Below are 16,944 nucleotides of genomic sequence, written 5' to 3'. Positions count from 1 at the left end.
TCAGCCTTCATTCCAAAGATCCATAACTCCTTTCCTAAAATATATTTAATATCTTTTCAATTGATCAATTTATTGACACTTAATATTATCAGTGACCCGTGTGATCTTAACCACTTTGGGATTCAGTTTTTTTCTGAATGAGAACTTGGATTACGTGACTTCTGAGTCCAGCTCTATATCTATGATCTTAAATTTAGGAGGGATAGATGTGAGAGGAAAGATGATGAGTTCTGTTTGAACTTGTTAAGTTTGAGATTCTTATCCTGTAGATCAAAATGTCCAATAGGCAGCTGATGATGTTGAGAATTCAGGGAAAAAAATATGATTAGATACATAGATCTGGAAATCCCCAATACAGAAATGTTATTTAAACCCACATAGCAATATGAGATGATGAGATCACCAAAAAACACTATAAGTAGAGTATCATATATAGTATAGATACATAATATAGATATAATTAGATTATAAAAGTTCCATAAGGATTCAGACTGTCTTTTGCCTCTTTTTGCATCCCTGGTATTTAATATGCTGTCTGGCACAGGTGCTTAATAAATGTATGCCAGGCAGAACAATTGAACTTTATTAGGAATATAATAAAGAGTCAACAAAGAGTGATATGATCAAATCCATATATTAGAAAGATTTTTCTGGTATGACCTGTAAGATTTAAAGAATGGAAACAGGAAGACCTCCTCTCAAGAAGCAATTGCATTTCACACAAATAAATTCAGATCTAAACAACTGGAAAAATACCAAATGCTCCTGGATAGGTCGAGCTAATATAATAAAGATGACAATACTACCTAAACTAATCTGTTTATTTAGTGCTATACCAATCAAACTCCCAAGAAACTATTTTACTACCTACAAAAAGTAACAAAATTCATCTAGAAGAACAAAAGATTAAGAATTTCAAGGGAATTAATGGGAAAAAAAGCAAATGAATGCGGCCTCATTGTACCAGATCTAAAACTATATGATAAAGCAGTGGTTACCGAAACCATTTGGTACTGGCTAAGAAATAGACTAGTTGATCAGTGGAATAGATTAGGTTCACAGGACAAAATCGTCAATGACCATAGTAATCTAGTGTTTGACAAACCCAAAGACCCCAACTTTTGGGATAAGAACTTACTATTTGACAAAAAATGCTGAGAAAATTGGAAACTAGTATGGCAGAAAGTAGGTATTGACCCACACATAACACCATATACCAAGATAAGGTCAAAATGGATTCATGATCTAGACATAAATAACGGTATTATAAACAAATTAGAAGAACATAGAATAGTTTACCTCTCAGATCTGTGGAGAAGAAAGAAATTGGTGACCAAAGATGAACTAAAGATCATTATTGATCACCAAATAAAAAATTTTGATTATATTAAGTTAAAAAGTTTTTTATATAAACAAAAGTAATACAGACAAGATTAGAAGGAAAGCAATAAGCTGGGAAAACAGTTTTACATTCAAAGGTTCTGATAAAGGCCTCATTTCCAAAATATATAAATAATTGATTCAACTTTATAAAAATTCAAACCATTCTCCAATTGATAAATGGTCAAAGGATATGAACAGACAATTTTCAGATCAAGAAATTGAAACTATTTCCAGTCATATGAAAAGGCGCTCCAAATCACTATTGATCAGAGAAATGCAAATTAAGACAACTCTGAGGTATCACTACACCCCTCAGATTGGCTAAGATGACCGGGAAAGATAATGACAAATGTAGAGGATGTGGGAAAACTGGGATACTGATACACTGTTGGTGAGATTGTGAACACATCCAGCCATTCTGGAGAGTGATTTGGAACTATGCTCAAAAAGTTATCAAACTGTGCATATCCTTTGATCCAGCAGTGTTACTACTGGGCTTATATCCCAAAGAGATCTTAAAGGAAGGAAAGTGACCCATATGTGCAAAAATGTTTGTGGCAGCCCTCTTTGTAGTAGCAAGAAACTGGAAACTGAGTGGATGCCCATCATTTGGAGAATGGCTGAGTAAATTGTGGTATATGAATGTTATGGAATATTATTGTTCTATAAGAAATGACCAACAGGATGATTTCAAAGAGGTTTGGAGAGACATGAACTGATGCTGAGTGAAATGAGCAGAACTAGGAGATCATTATACACAGCAACAACAAGACTATACGAGGATCAATTCTAATGGACGTGGCTCTCTTCAACAATGAGATGATTCAAACCAGTTCTACTTGTTCAGTGAAGAAGAGAGCCATCTACACCCAGAGAGAGGTGGAACACAACACAGCATTCAGACTCTCTCTGGTGTTATTTGCTTGCATTTTGTTTTCTTTCCCAGGTTTTTTTCCTTATTGATCCGATTTTTCTTGTGCAGAAAGATAACTATTTAAATATGTATACATACATTTGATTTAACATATATTTTAACACATTCTACATGTATTGGACTACCTGTCATCTCGGGGAGAGAGTGGGGGGAAGGAGTGGATAATTTGGAACAGAAGGCTTTGCAAGGGTCAATGGTGAAAAATTACCCATGCATATGTTTTGTAAATAAAAAACTTTAATAAAAAAAAGAAGAAAAATTAAGTTAAAAAAAGAAACAATTGCAATTTTTCATGCAGATGATAATAATAGAAGCTTATATACCAAGATACAAGCTGGGGAAATAGAGAGGAAGGGGCAGATTTGAGAGACACTGCAGAGATGAAGCAGAAAGCCTAGTGAATTATTGACTCAGAGTGGAGGGGAAAAAAGAATTAGAGATTAATACAAGATTATAAACATGGGAGACAATATGTTTATGATTCTACTATAGTTAAAAATGGTAAGTATGAATTGGAGGTATATACTAGAGAAGTTATGCAGCTGGTTGAAGGGGTAAGTTGGGTATGGTAATACAAATTTGAGATTCATCTGCAAAGATGTGGTAGTTGGAATGGAGGAATCAAAATGAGATTGCCAAAGGAGAGAATGTAAAATAAAAAAATCAAATATATTTCCTTCATATTCATTTTAGGAGGTCAAAAAGAGAATAAGGAGCCAGTCAAATCAAACAGAAATATTAGAAGCTTATTAGAAATATTAGAGCTTAACTCTCTGAAGCTAAGAGAAAAGAGAGTATCCAATAAGAAAGGAAAGTTAATTGAAAGCTATAGTTGGTTGGTTGGTTGCTGTCCTTTGTCCTCAGAGGACCAAAATGACATCACTGTATTAGAGTCAAGAAAACACAGGTATTCCATCGGCCATATATGAAACAATCAGTTGCAGCAAATGGAGAAGTTTTAAATGCTGTATTCACTGATTCTGGTGGTACACTTTCCAGGGATGTCCACATTGATAATGAGGTTGATGTACACATTGCCATAGCTAACTTAGTGTTGGAGAGGTTCCGAAGGAAAATGAGAGAAAAGAGAGGGATTAAACTGGCTACCAAACTGAAGGTCTACAGAGTGTTGTTCTAAAACATTTCACATGGACAATTTTCCAGCACCATGCCAGTAAACAGAATCACTTCCACCTGAATTATCTCGGGAAGATTTTGAAGATCATCTGGCAGGAGAAGATGCCAGAACCAGAGGTCCTTCTCGAACTAAACTGCCAAGCATCCCACCTCTACTACAGAGAGCACAGCTCTGTTTGGCTGACCACATTGTTCAAATGTCAAATGCACACTTGCCGAAAAGACTTATTTTATGTAGAAGTCACACAGGTCAAGCATTCATGTGGTTGTCAGAAAAAGTAACACAAGGACACTCTCAAGAATTGATTGTGTGACATGAGAGACACTAGCACAGGACTACCCACCATGGAGTATACTCATCTGAGGTGCTGTGTTCTATGAGCAAAGCAGAGTAAAATAGCTCAAAAGAAGTGGGAGATGTGCAAAACTAGAGAATCCACCCCAGATGTTCACATGGACTATTTGTGACTGACCTGTGGTAGATCATTCTGAGCTCACATTGGTCTGATTAACCATAGTCAGACACATTGTAACTCGAAATTTATAGTTTGAAATTTTAGTACAGAGCTTAGAACTCAAGAAATTTTGGAATTATCACATAGATAATTGAAAGTATGAGAATGGATGAGCTCACCAAGGAAGATGGTATAGAGAAAAAAGAAGGGGTTTAATTATGAATTTTGGGAAAATAAGATGAAAAGGAGTAGTCAGTAGAGATAGAAAAGGAATGATCAAAGAAATAAGAGAAAGAAGCAAATGTAGAACTGTGAAAGCCAAAGGAAGAGACAAAGACTAGAGAGCGATAATTAGTACAATAATCTTCCCTAGAGCAGAGCAATGTCCATCTGACAAGTCAAGTTTTAGTCATTCATTTTGTTGTTTTGGTTTTTTTAGTCATATTCAACCGTTTATGAGCCCATTTAGGTTTTTCTTGGCAAAGATACTTCTTCAGCTCTTCTACAGATGAGGAAACAGGGTTACAGAGAAGAAAAACAGGGTTAAGTGAGTTGCCCAGGGTCATACAGCTAGTAAGTGTCTGACGCTAGATTTGAAATCAGGTCCTCTTGACTCCAAGTCCAGCATGCTTTGTACTATGGCACTACCTACCTATTCTTATTTTCCCATAGCTCTTTTTTTTTCTTATCTCCTACTATTTTGGGTTGATTAGTGAATAGAATGGGATGAAGAGAAATGCAGCTAAGTAGAGGCAGAAATGGTTAAATAACTAGACCCCCCCCAAAAAAAAAAAAAAAAACTAAAGGATGTCGATAATGGCATTCCAAGGATTGTTTCCCCATCCATAAAATGAAATAGTGGGGCTAAGGACCTTAAGGTGCCTTCTTATAAATTCTTATAAATTCCACAACCTATTTCTGACTTTCTTTCTTGACTTGGGTATTCAATTTCATGCTAAGCAGACTATCTAACTCTAATTGCAATTAAACACTTCTAAATTAGTTATTCTTTTGGTTCAGGTTTATTCTATTATCTACCAGGTACCAGATCACCCTGAGAGCATGTCTAGGAGACTTATAAGACACTATTCCTCAATCAAGGAATTTACAATCCAGCTTGAGAAACTGGTCACATATGCATGAAACAACAGCTAGCTCTGCAGATCACATATATCTGTGCTAAATTGTGAGATGTAAACACTTAACTTTGAGAAGAGAGGGAAACTACCATAGCCTAGAGTAGTCAAGGAAGTTATGAAGGAAGGAAAATTGGAATTGTATAAATTTGTGTTGTTTTAAGCTATTAAAAGATTTTTTTTTTTTTTTTTTGCTGAGACAATTGGGATTAAGTGACTTGCCTAGGATCACACAGCCAGGACTTTAGGGGTACCCCATAATTTTGAAGATGAAAGCTTTAGATAGAGAAAAAAAATGAAATTATTCTAAGAGGAGAGACAGAAACAAAGACAGAAAGGTAAGGACCAAGCTCGGCAGGTGCAAGGAATAATGGAAAGAAGTTTCTCTGAAGTGGAATGTATGTAATGGTAAGGAGTAAATAATGAAACTTCAGATCTAAGATGGGTCCAAATGATGAAGGGTCTCAAAAGTCAAGCAGAAATGTTTGAATTCTCTAAGGAAGTAAGGAGTCATATGCACTGTCTTAAACTGGAAAGCCACGGGATGAAAGAGGTCAATCTGTTTGGCATTGGTATTCAAAATAGATTGGAGAAGAGCCATCAATCAGACATTATTACACACCTTGGATCCACACTGTGCCTTTGAGTTTCAGAGATGTTAATTGACGCCACTGTAACTCTCTTGATCCTACTGTGCCTGAAGTTCTTACAGTGAACACTCAGGGAGAGTGTGATTTTAAAACTAGATCTTTGTGTTGAGTTCACAATAATAACAGGTGACTTCCTTGCTAACCCTTGAAAACAAACACCTCTAAGTTCATTGTGATATACTTTGAGCAGGAAATAAATTCTTTTTAAAAGACAGAGTCAGGAAAATTTGAATATTGAGCTGCTTTATGTTTATGTTGATTGTTTTCAATCAATTAACAAGCATTTATTAAGAGCCTTCTATGTGCCAGACACTGTGTTCTACATTAGAGACTTGTTCTTCTTCAGTCCTGTCTAACTCTGTTCCCATTTGGAATTTTCTTGGTAAAAATAATGTAGTGGTTTGCCATTTCCTTCTCTAGCTCAATATAGATGAAGAAACAGGCCAGAAGGGTAAAGTGACTTAGCCAGGATCACACAGGCATTAAGTGTCTGAGACCAGATTTGAATCCAAGAACATGATTCTTCCTGACTTCAGATCTAGCACTTTATCCACTGTACCACCTAACTATCTGTAGCATTAGAATGTGTGTCAGCTAAAAGCTAAATTCTAAGCTCTGTGTTACATATAAAGTGGATTACTCCTCCAACATATCTGCATATTTATATGTTTCCAATGCCTTGACTCAAAAGAATATTAATAGCAAAAAATTCAGCATTGAGTCAAACTGAAGAAGGAAGCATTTTTTCCATTTGAGAGAGAGATTTTGGTGTCTTGCAACTTCTAACACAAAGCCTGCCTGCCATGCCTTCTACATATAATTCTGGGCTGAAGAAGCTAGGTGACCCAAGAACAACTTCCTGATGTCAGGAAGACAAAGTTCAAAGTCTGGTGACTTTCATCCACCTCAATTTTCCCAATTATAAAATGAAGATAATAACAGCATCTACCTCCCTGGGCTATGAAATATTTACAAAGTGCTTTGCACAGTGCCTGACACACAGTAGTTACTTAATAAATGCTTTCTTTCTTGGCCCTGGCTATCTCTGAAATGCCTACTGGAATAATGAGTGGCAGATCTGTAGAATCTGAGGATGGGCCCCAAGAGGTGAAGCTAAATCTGGTAGCTGGGGATCAAGAGGCTCAGGTTCTAACTTTGTCACATCTTACCTGTGTGACTTTCACAACTCATAGAATCACAGACTTAGAGTCTGAAGGATGAGAATCCAGCTAAGTTCAAACCTTCGGATTTATCATGGAGAAATAAGGGAATAACTCCTTGCCCTAGATCCCACAGTTGATAACTTCAAAGATGGAAGTTGAAGTCAGATCCATAGAGCTATATTCTTTTTACAGGACCAATCTTCCAGACCTAGCCAACTTTTCCTCTCAGAGCTTCAGTTTCTTAACCTGTAAAATAAGAGAGTAAATTGGATTAGTTCATCTCTAGTCCCTCCCAAATCTAATATCCTTTGCCTCGACCATTAGTCATTCTTTTGGGTTAAGATATCAGATACAAATACTCCAGATGGTATTGGTTCTGTTAATAGCCATTTTTTGAGAAAATACATGACCAGATATAAACTCCTCACAATAATTCTATGACCCTCCTCCCTCCAAGTGGTTCATAGCCCAGAAGTTATAAATCCCTGGGCTGTGAGGTGAGGCAGAAAGCAGGGGAGCCATGCTACTAGGCAGAGCAACCAGAAAGGTGAAGGGTCAGCCAGTTATCTGATATTTGTTGAAGAAAGTGAGGTTTCTTAGAGAAAAAAAGACTGGAGAGGCAGGAGCAGACATAATAGTTGAGTTAAAATATGTGAAGAACTGTCATATGGAAGAGAGATTAGACTTTTTGTTTGATCTAAAGGCAGAACCACCTTCAATGGGTAGAAGTTCCTAAGACTTAGTATTGATGCCAGAAAGAATAAAAAATGCATAAAAGTGAAATAACTAACCTAGAAAGGTCGTGGGTTCTCCCTTCTTGGAAATCTCCAAGCAGACGTTCACATAGCTATTTACATATTGTTCCCCACCCCCTTAAAATATAGGCTCCTTGAAAACAAAGAGTGGTATGGAGGAGGGTAATATGTTCCTTCCTTCCTTTTTCCTTCTTTCTTTCTTCTTTCTTCTTCCCTCTCTTCTCTTTCTCCTCCCTTCCATCTCTCCTCCCTTCCATCTCCCCTTTCTTCCTTCTTCCTTTTTCATTCTTTCCTTATTCCTTCTTTTCTTCATTCCTTTCTTCCCTTGTTCCTTCTTTCTATCTTTCTTCTTTTCATCTTCCTTCCTTTCTACAACTTGCACTTCACACATTTCCTAGACCACAGTAAGCTCTTAATAAAGGCTTATTGACTAATTGACTCATTTAGATTATAGCAGGGATTTCTGTCTAAATGGGTTGAACTTGATACTGAAATCACTGAAGTTGCTTTCTGTGATGACCGCACATTTTAAAATCAGCCGGAGTCAGGAATTCAGGTTAAGGGAAAATCTTCAATCTTTATTTTCAGTAGAGATGAAGAAAGATCGGAGGTAGAAGGGAGTTGGCAATAGCAATGTGTGCAGTTGAGTCAAGAAGCTAGCCAGACCAGCAGCCACCAGAGCAGAACCCAGCCAGCAATCTTTCTCTGTTTCTCTTCCTCCTCTCTGCCTCCACCCACCAAAATCATCATTTCCTATATAACACATCAGGACTTGCACAGAGAGTGGGCGGGGGCCATTCTTTATCCAAGCATATATATTAATATAGTCCAATTACTATTTAGCCTCACGTGCTTGGAACCTCAGTGCATCAACTCAAGCCTCAGCCCATTACAGCTTTCCTCTCACAAATTTTGTGATTCTATGAATTATCCATTGGATTTTCCATGGCAACTGACCCAAAAGAAGCTCACTCCACCACACTGTATACTCCAAGGCCATCTTTCCTCAAGTGTTCTATACAGGGATGGTCAAAAAAGACCCAACTATTAGTTAGAATCTAAGGTATCATTTTTTTCCCTGATCCTTTGCTATCTGCAAACCTTGTTGCAAGAATTTATTGTCCTTCGTCTAACCATCTCTTTATCTCACCATTTAGGTCATAAGAAAGAGAATCCACATTTGCTTAGCTATAATTGATGCTAAAGTTCAACCCTGAGATACTGTTTCTAGGCAGAAACGTCCACCTTTACACTTAGATGTGACCTTGAGTGTGGCCTACTCCCAAGCCAGTAATTTCCTGACATCCAGAGCCAGTTTCACCTGGAGGCCTCTGTTATGTACATGTATAATAATATGGACCAGTTTTTCCCCATCCAGTTGGCACTTTCTCTCTTGGGAGGAGTAGAGTTTTCCCTTAGGGAAAATACAAAGGGCACCTCCACACCCACACTAAGACACAAGTCTGCTGGTATTTAAAGGCTGACAGCTTTAGCCTGCTGATCCACACTGTTGCCCAGACTGAGAGCACCTGATAACCCCAGCATGAAATTCCTCCACCTCACCAGTCTCCTGTATATCCTGCTCCTGTGTTTGTTGGCCTTCTCTACAGAAGGTATGGCCTTTCTTTGGGAAAGTGGGGGGTAAGGCTGTAATTTCTCTTTTAGTTGGTCTCTGGGGACAAAGGCATAACTAGGGTGGAACAACTGGAGCTTTGTCCAGGCTACCCAAATTAAAACGTATTAACAGTACTTGCAGTCTTTAAGAATAGTTGAAATGGAAAACTCTCAGATGGGAGTCCTCGAGGGTAAGGATTGTCATTTGCTTCTTTTTGTGTCTCTAGTGCTTAACACTGTGACTGCCACATAGCAGGCACATAATAACTATTTATTATTATATAATTACATTATTTAATATATGATATGTTATATATAATATTCCTATAATATTATATATTAATATGTATAATGTATTATTATAATGATCAATGAATTGGTTGAGGGCAGCTCCTTTTTCACCTGACTCTATCCGTTTCCACCTTTTGCCAGCCCTAACATCATTTCTCCCTGTATATCAGCCTCCCAACAATAGGTAGAATACCGCAAGTCCTTCAGTCTCCCCATTCCCTGGCCCCCCACGGCAGTGTCCATTACAAAGGCTGCATGATGATTAATTCAATACAACACAACTTAGCTGAAAGTGAGTTTCATGTAATTGGTTCTTGCTGTGGTTTGTGGTCCTTACTCTGGGTACAAAAACTCCCTATTATTGTCAGGGGCTCAAAGAATCACCTAGACCATTCTTTAGAGGCTTCCAGAGGCAAGCATCCAAGTGGGCTAGACTTTGAGTTTAGTTAGGGGTTCTTTATAAGAATCATAGCAATGTATATGTCATCTGAAGCTTCTAAGCATCTTGCAGGAGTCCTCAAATTACGGCCCGCAGGCCAGATGAGGCAGCTGAGGACATTTATCCCCCTCATCCAAGGCTATGAAGTTTCTTTATTTAAAGGCCCAAAAAACAAAGTTTTTGTTTTTAACTATAGTCCGGCCCTCCAACAGTCTGAGGGACAGTGAATTGGCCCCCTATTTAAAAAGTTTGAGGAGCCCTGAACCAGATCCCTAATCTTAAGCATAAGTTAGACTTTTACCTAAGAAATAACACAAACTTCCACAGACAAAAAGCTTGGGAAAAGAATAAAGGGACAGAAAGAAATTGTTTGACTTGTCCAGAATAACGGCACTATTTCTAGACTCTGGGAGTCCTTTAAAAATGGAATATTTAGAACTCTGGATATAGAGACTGAATTCTCATACCTCTCTGTGATCTGAAGAGCTGTCTGTCTGGATTCCAAGGTTTCTCACCAGTCTAGTTGCCAGACTGAGTTTTTTTTTTCAACCTGGCATGAATGATATATAGACAAGAAGATTTTTTTGTTTTGTTTTTGTTCATACTTGTGACATCCTTAGTTTGGGGATTTCAGGCAGGAAAGCATCCTCTACCAATGCAGATTGGCAATGGGCTATCTGACAGAGATATCTGAAGCACCAAGACATTATATGACAGAATTATAGAGGCAGGGCTTTCTCACTCGAGGTCAACTTTTTCACCATCATACCAGTCTGCTGTCTAGAAATTCTGACTTATTCAAATTCTATGTCTGTGAAATTCAGTTCTGTAAATGTAAGAGTATATTGTGCCTGCAGAGGGCTTCCCAGCTTGTCCACACAGGGAATGTATGTGTTTATTATGATCTCCATTCCTGAAAAAGGAAATGAAAATGAAAATCCCTATGACTCCTAATTCATTGTCTTAGCTGAGAGAAAAGGTGTGCATATTTAAGAGCTAAAAATTTGTCATGAGGGGCCAAGGAAAGAGGCAGACAATATGGCATCCTGTTGCCTTTCAGAAAAACCCTGCTTTTGCTAAGTTTAATCTTTAATGCTTGAGGGCGTGAGAAGGAATGGTAGAGGGAAGGAGAAAAAATTAATTTCAGGTCCCTGAAAGTTTTCATTGTCAACAAGTGAGAACTTTTCTAAACAAGAGATGGCAGAAAGCCTGGCTACATGATTACCCCAGCCCACAAGCTCCTTCCTCTAAGCTAGAAAGCATTTATTAGCTCTACTTTTCATTAGATACTTAATCATATGCCATTATAGTTATTTAATTTTTAATGTTCATCTCTCCAAATGCATGACAAGATCCTTACTACCTGGGGCTTGCTGTAATGTAGACAATATTGTTTCTGATTTTGGAGTCAGAATATCTTGGATCAAATCTTTCTTTAAATACTTGGGAAAGTAATTTAAGGTCTCAAACCCAGTGCTTAGAATTAGAAATTTCACTATCTGATTTAATTGAACGTGAGCACATGTACTATGAGTGCATACAGGTGTAGTAGTCAGTCATATTGCATATTGGAAATGTTTCTGTTTATGTCTCTCCAGGTGCAAGACGCAATAAACCTCGGAAAGGTCTTTGCTGCCATGATGCTCGAAACCATGCATTCAAAAGTTTGAAAGGTAATCAGTTGAGCCTCTTCCTTTGGAGCTACCAGAAGTCTACTATTACACGCATTTATTTCCAGGACCTCTGAACCAATAATTTTACTTGAGAAATAAAAAGGGAGAATCTTTCATATTTCTAAGGCTCCCCTTTAACCCCACAATCACCAGAGGAAGGGGGAAGAAGTGGTTGTAAGATCAATAGATTTTTTTCATCAAAAGTCATTTAACATCTGAGTCTCTGTCTGAAAAGAATCTTCATAGTTAAGATTAGATCTAGAATGATTAACTCAGAGTCCATGAACTTGGTTGAGACAGAGATGAGAGAGATAAATAGATCATTTTATTACAATATAATTGGCTTCCTTTGTAACCCTGTGCATTTAAAAACACTAGTGTGAGAAGGCTGTCAAAGAGATATGTTAACCTCCTGTACCATATGATGTCAAGAGCTGTAATCCTCTGTCTCTTTGTTTCTCAGCTATTAAGTAACTGGAAGGGGAAAAAAATCCTTTCTAGAGCTACTCAGAATTTTCAATCATTAGGCTTGTGGATTCAAGGTAAATGGGTGAGGTAAGGAATTTCGAAATTACAGGGAAACAGATAATGTGATAAGATTATCCCAGAGTCTTGCTACTGGATTTTATCACTCCCCACTTCTCCCCACTCCCTCCCCATTTTCAAGTTCACCAAAGGGCTGGCTGGCAAAGTGGGAGCCAGAGGTAAAAATAACTGAGTCTTCTACTAGTCACCAAACTGAAGTGTGAGCCACCTGAGGAGAGGAGTGGGGAAGAGGTGAATGGCAAAGACGCCGATATCCTCCCCATCCCTACACTATCCTCCAAGTCTGTTCTTCTCCCAGGAGGACCTCAAAGGAGGTTTAGCAGCTGGTGGCTGTTAAACAGGTTTATCAAACACCTGGGGAGAGATGTGATAATGAGGTCCTTAGATGCCCAGGCATTCCTTCAATTGGATTCAGGGGAAAAAAAATTCATCATGTGTCTAATATACACAAAGAGGCAGCCAGATGGCACAGTGGATAGAGTGCTGATCCTGGAGTCAGGAAGATTCATCTTCCTGAGTTCAAACCTGGCCTTAGAACTTATTACCTGAGTGACCATCACTTAACTTCATTTGCCTCAGTTTCCTTATCTGTAAAATGAGGTAGAGAAGGAAATGGCCAACTATTCCATAATCACTACTAAGAAAACTCCAAATGGAGTCACGAGGAGTTGGATATGATTGAAATTATTGAAAAACAACTAGTTTATATAAAATGTAGATGATGTATACATATACATCCAGACGCACAATGCACAATATACATATATTTTCTTTTTTAAGTGTATAAAGTCAATGAAAGATAACTATGTTCATTATTACAGTAAAATAATTTTGCTGATGGAAACATGTCTTGAAGGAAATTAATGATTCCAAAAGGCAGAGAGAGTGAGAAGAGAGAACAGTCAACTTGCAAGCACAAAGATAGAGCATATATAGGGAACAGTAATTAATCAATTTGGCTGTTATGTATTATATGGGAGAGAAGTAATATACAAACAGCATGGAAAGGAAAGGTTGAAGGCAGAAAGAATTTTAAATATTAAACTGAGGGGTTAGTATTTATCCTAGAGTCAAAAGGGAACCACCAAAGTTCTTTGAGCTGGATCAGACCTGTGTTTTTCCTCTTGGCAAGTAAGGAGTGAATCTGCAAATCTCAGATTTTTAAAAAAATGTGTTTTCTTAAGACATAAGATTTCCTACCACCTTCTGTTATCTACCAATAAAACATATTTTTCACTTCACTGTAATAGGGCTGGGGATACTGTCACCCATGTGTTGATTGTGTTTGATTTTGTAAACATATGTCTGGTTTGTCCTAATTAAAATCTCTCTTTCTCTCCTTCTTTCTTCCTCTTCCTCTCCTTCTCTCTCCCTCTCTCTCTCCCTCCCCCTGTCTCTGTCTCTCTCTGTGTGTCTTTCTGTCTCTCTCGCTTCCTTCTCTTCCTTCTTTTCCTCCCCCTTCTTCTTCTCCTCTTCTTCCTTCTCCTCCCTCCTTCCCTCTCTCTACTGTCTTTTTCTTTCTCTCTTCTTGTCTCTGTCTCTCTATATGTCTCTCTGTGTCTCTTTTCTCTTTCTCTCTGTCTCTCTTTTCCCCTCCTTTTCCTTCCTCCTTCTTCTCCTCCTTCTCCTTCTCTTCCCTTCTCTCTCTCTCTCTCTCTCTCTCTCTCTCTCTCTCTCTCTCTCTTTCTCTCTCTCTCTCACTTTCTCTCCCTATTTTTCTCTTTCTGTCTCTGTCTCTCTATGTGTCTCTCTCTATCTCTCTGTTTCTCTTTATTTCTGTCTCTGTCTCTCTTTCCCCTCTATTTTTCCTTCTCTATATACACATCTTTCTTTCTCTCTGTTTTCTCTCTACCTCTGTCATCACCTCTCTCCCTCCCCTCCCTTTTTATTGATCCATCATTCCTCCCATATCCAATCCTTCTTCTCTTATTCTCAGGAAAAAATCCAAAAATGTGGCTACGCCACAAGTTCTGTAAAGGCAAAATCATTTCTCCTTGTAAGAAGATCCCTGGGGCACTTCCTCAGTTATAACAAACCAGAACAGGAAACCACGGAGAAACAAAGACCAAGAGCCCTTCTCTGATCTCCAAGTTTACTACACTCACTGCTTTTTGGTTTCAAACTAAAGCTCCTCACCATTTGAAGGAGATTCATTCTTCTCCAAAGCTGCATCATGCTGATGATCCATTGCATCCAGCTCACTAAAGGACAAACACTCTTCTTTGTCATTGAATCTTTCAGACTCAACCACTCTTTGGCCAGTTGTGTTATTTATTCTTCCCAGTCTTGAGACTGGAAGCTCCTCTAGCTGTCTGTGCCAAGGAGACCTAGATCACATTATCTCTAACATCGACACTTAACTGATCCTGCCCTTCTGTTCTTTAAATTGTAGTTTGTTATAGTATTGTAACTAATGAATGAATCACAGGTTTAAAACTCCTGAGTGGTTCTTATGTGCTAAATCCCCAAAGAACAAGTCCAAAGGGTTCCATTACAGGGTATGTGCCATAAGACAGGATTAGCACTCAGCTTATAACTAGCCATGTTTGATTTGACTTCCAATATACCCAGTTGTGTAATTTGGGGGCTGACTGAGATCCTGGGAAGGAGACAGAAGTTGTGTAGTACAGTGGAATAAAGTTCTGTGTTTAGCACTTTGCCACTAACTAGATGTATGGTGTTGGATTGGCCACTTGGGTTTCATCTATAAAATGAAGGATTCTGACTTGGTCTTTTGGGTCTCATTCATCCCTGAGGATTATTGATTTCAAGTCTCAAAGACATAATTTAAAAATCCTGAGATTTCAAGGCGCTTAAAAAATCATTTACTTTTATCCAAAGGAAAGACTTCTTGGGAAGAGAATTCCAGTTTTTTTCATATATTTCAATAGCTAATTGCTTCAGTGTAAACTCCATCTTTATGTCTCACTATATCTTTGAACAATAAAGATGTTTTCCAGTCAATAAATTAATCTAAAGTATTTATTAAGAGTTTGATATGTGTTCAGCACTGTACAAACACTGAGGATATAAAAGAAGGTTAAAAACAGTTCTTTTCTAAAGGAAAATTGTAATTTAACAGAAAAAGCAACATTTAAATAAACATATATAAAGAGTAAATGGATGGTAGAGGGAAGGCCATCAGAAGCTGGAGGAACTAGGAAAGGCCTCCAGTAGATTTCTATCCTCCAGAATAAGGGAAAGGAAAGATAGGCAGAGAGGAAAGAAAGGAAAAAAGAAGAGAAGAAGGAAGAGAAATGGAGAAAGAAGGAATAAGAAAGAAGAGGGAGTCAGTACTGGGTCCTATGGAGATAATCTAAGCAAGAAAAAGAATAGCCAATATGGGTGAACTAATTAACCTATAGAATTATTAAGTACTCAGGGGAAAGGATTTCTGGTAGAAGGAAAAAGAGCCTAAGCAAAAGGTACCAAACATTCATATGACTGAAGGCATGTGGTCTACAACTTTCCTGAGTGCTGCCAGAACCAGATTAAAATATTATTGGAAAATATTTAACAAGTACATAAAAATGCAGTGGAACATAATTATTGTTAAAATGGGTTTTTCTAATTCACTGTGTATCCAGCAGGGCTCCTTAGGTGGTTTAGCAGCTCTTGTTTCTATTGGAGTTTGAGAACACTAATATATACAATATTGTGTTTAAGTACCTTTCTTTTAAGTAGACAGATGACTCTGTCCTTAATGGCTTATTTCCCACTAAATCTTCTTCCTTATTAGATCCTAGGACTTCAAAGTCTGCCATCTTTCTGCTTCCTAGAAATGTCTGTCCAGGACATTTGCAATGTCTCCCATTATCATATTTTGGGGAAAGTCCAGAATTGTGATTTCATTGGGATAGGGAATTTCACCTTCACATGTATAAGATCATCAACTCCTTTTTTAATGCATATTCTTAGGGAGTTGCCTGGGACACTGAGAAATTAGGTAATTTTCCCAGTGGGTCAATGGTTAGATGGAGAAACTGCATCAAAGGCAGGAATTAAACCCAGATTCCAAAGCTGGTCCTTCATTCACCACACAATGCAACTCTAATATATAGCACTTCAGCTGCTTTCTAAATGACATGCAATGTCATTTAATAAGTTTATTTATTTTAGGTCATTCTTCCTAGTACTAGACTGGATTGGAACACTCAAAGAATACAAGTATTGTCCATGGCTCTACTATTAGAACTGGCTGTGTGATCTAGGGCCAGCTGATTATGGCTTCAAATGAGTCTAGAGATTAAATGGTTTTTTCCTCTAAAATTTTATGATCTCAAATGAGAGGTAGTGTGGCTTAGTGGATAGAGGATGGACTTGGAAATGAAAAAGAATCAGATTCAAATCCTTACTCCAATACACACTAGTAATCTTGAACAAACCATACCTTTCAGACAATTCCCAAAGACTAAAATTTATAGGAGTGATCTCTGCAGGCGAATGGAGTTTCCCCAACACCATGAAATCACAAATCTGGACCATACTCTTAGAAATACTCTTAGAAGAATTATAACTGGAAATTCCAACTTGTACTTTTCTAATAGCAGAAGATTCCCCTGCCTCACCTTCTCTACTCTTGCCCTGCCCTCCCTTCCTCTCCTCTGCCCTGCCCAGTTTTACAAAAATTAAATACCAGGAGGAAAAGCATTTCCTTACAATCCCACAAAACAAACTAAAGCTATGAGATTGCTAGGCAGCTGACAATAAATATTTATGACATTCCAGTAAATATATATAACACTGGCTGTTGAGCCATATAGTAAGG

The 16,944-nt window shown here is 37.9% G+C and overlaps 1 protein-coding gene across 1 annotated transcript; it reads left to right on the top strand.

Moving 5' to 3' along the window:
- Positions 1–9,101: 9,101 nt before the first annotated feature.
- On the top strand, positions 9,102–15,143 carry C2H10orf99 (chromosome 2 C10orf99 homolog). The gene is made up of 3 exons (XM_023494623.2): positions 9,102–9,226; positions 11,556–11,630; positions 14,113–15,143. The coding sequence occupies exons 1-3, from the start codon at positions 9,157–9,159 to the stop codon at positions 14,205–14,207; spliced, it is 240 nt and encodes a 79-aa protein (XP_023350391.1). The 5' UTR covers positions 9,102–9,156; the 3' UTR covers positions 14,208–15,143.
- The last annotated feature ends 1,801 nt before the right edge of the window (positions 15,144–16,944 follow it).

The sequence above is a fragment of the Sarcophilus harrisii genome, chromosome 2, assembly GCF_902635505.1.
Source record: "Sarcophilus harrisii chromosome 2, mSarHar1.11, whole genome shotgun sequence".
Lineage (NCBI taxonomy): Eukaryota > Metazoa > Chordata > Mammalia > Dasyuromorphia > Dasyuridae > Sarcophilus > Sarcophilus harrisii.
Note: the sequence above shows the minus strand (reverse complement) of the source record. Positions and strands in the feature narration are given on the sequence as shown.

Excerpts from the sequence above, each read along its gene's own strand:
- C2H10orf99 (XM_023494623.2), top strand. The coding sequence starts at position 9,157 with ATGAAATTCCTCCACCTCACCAGTCTCCTGTATATCCTGCTCCTGTGT. Across the intron at positions 9,227-11,555 it reads GTTGGCCTTCTCTACAGAAG|GTGCAAGACGCAATAAACCT; the intron begins GTATGGCCTTTC and ends ATGTCTCTCCAG. Across the intron at positions 11,631-14,112 it reads TGCATTCAAAAGTTTGAAAG|GAAAAAATCCAAAAATGTGG; the intron begins GTAATCAGTTGA and ends TCTTATTCTCAG.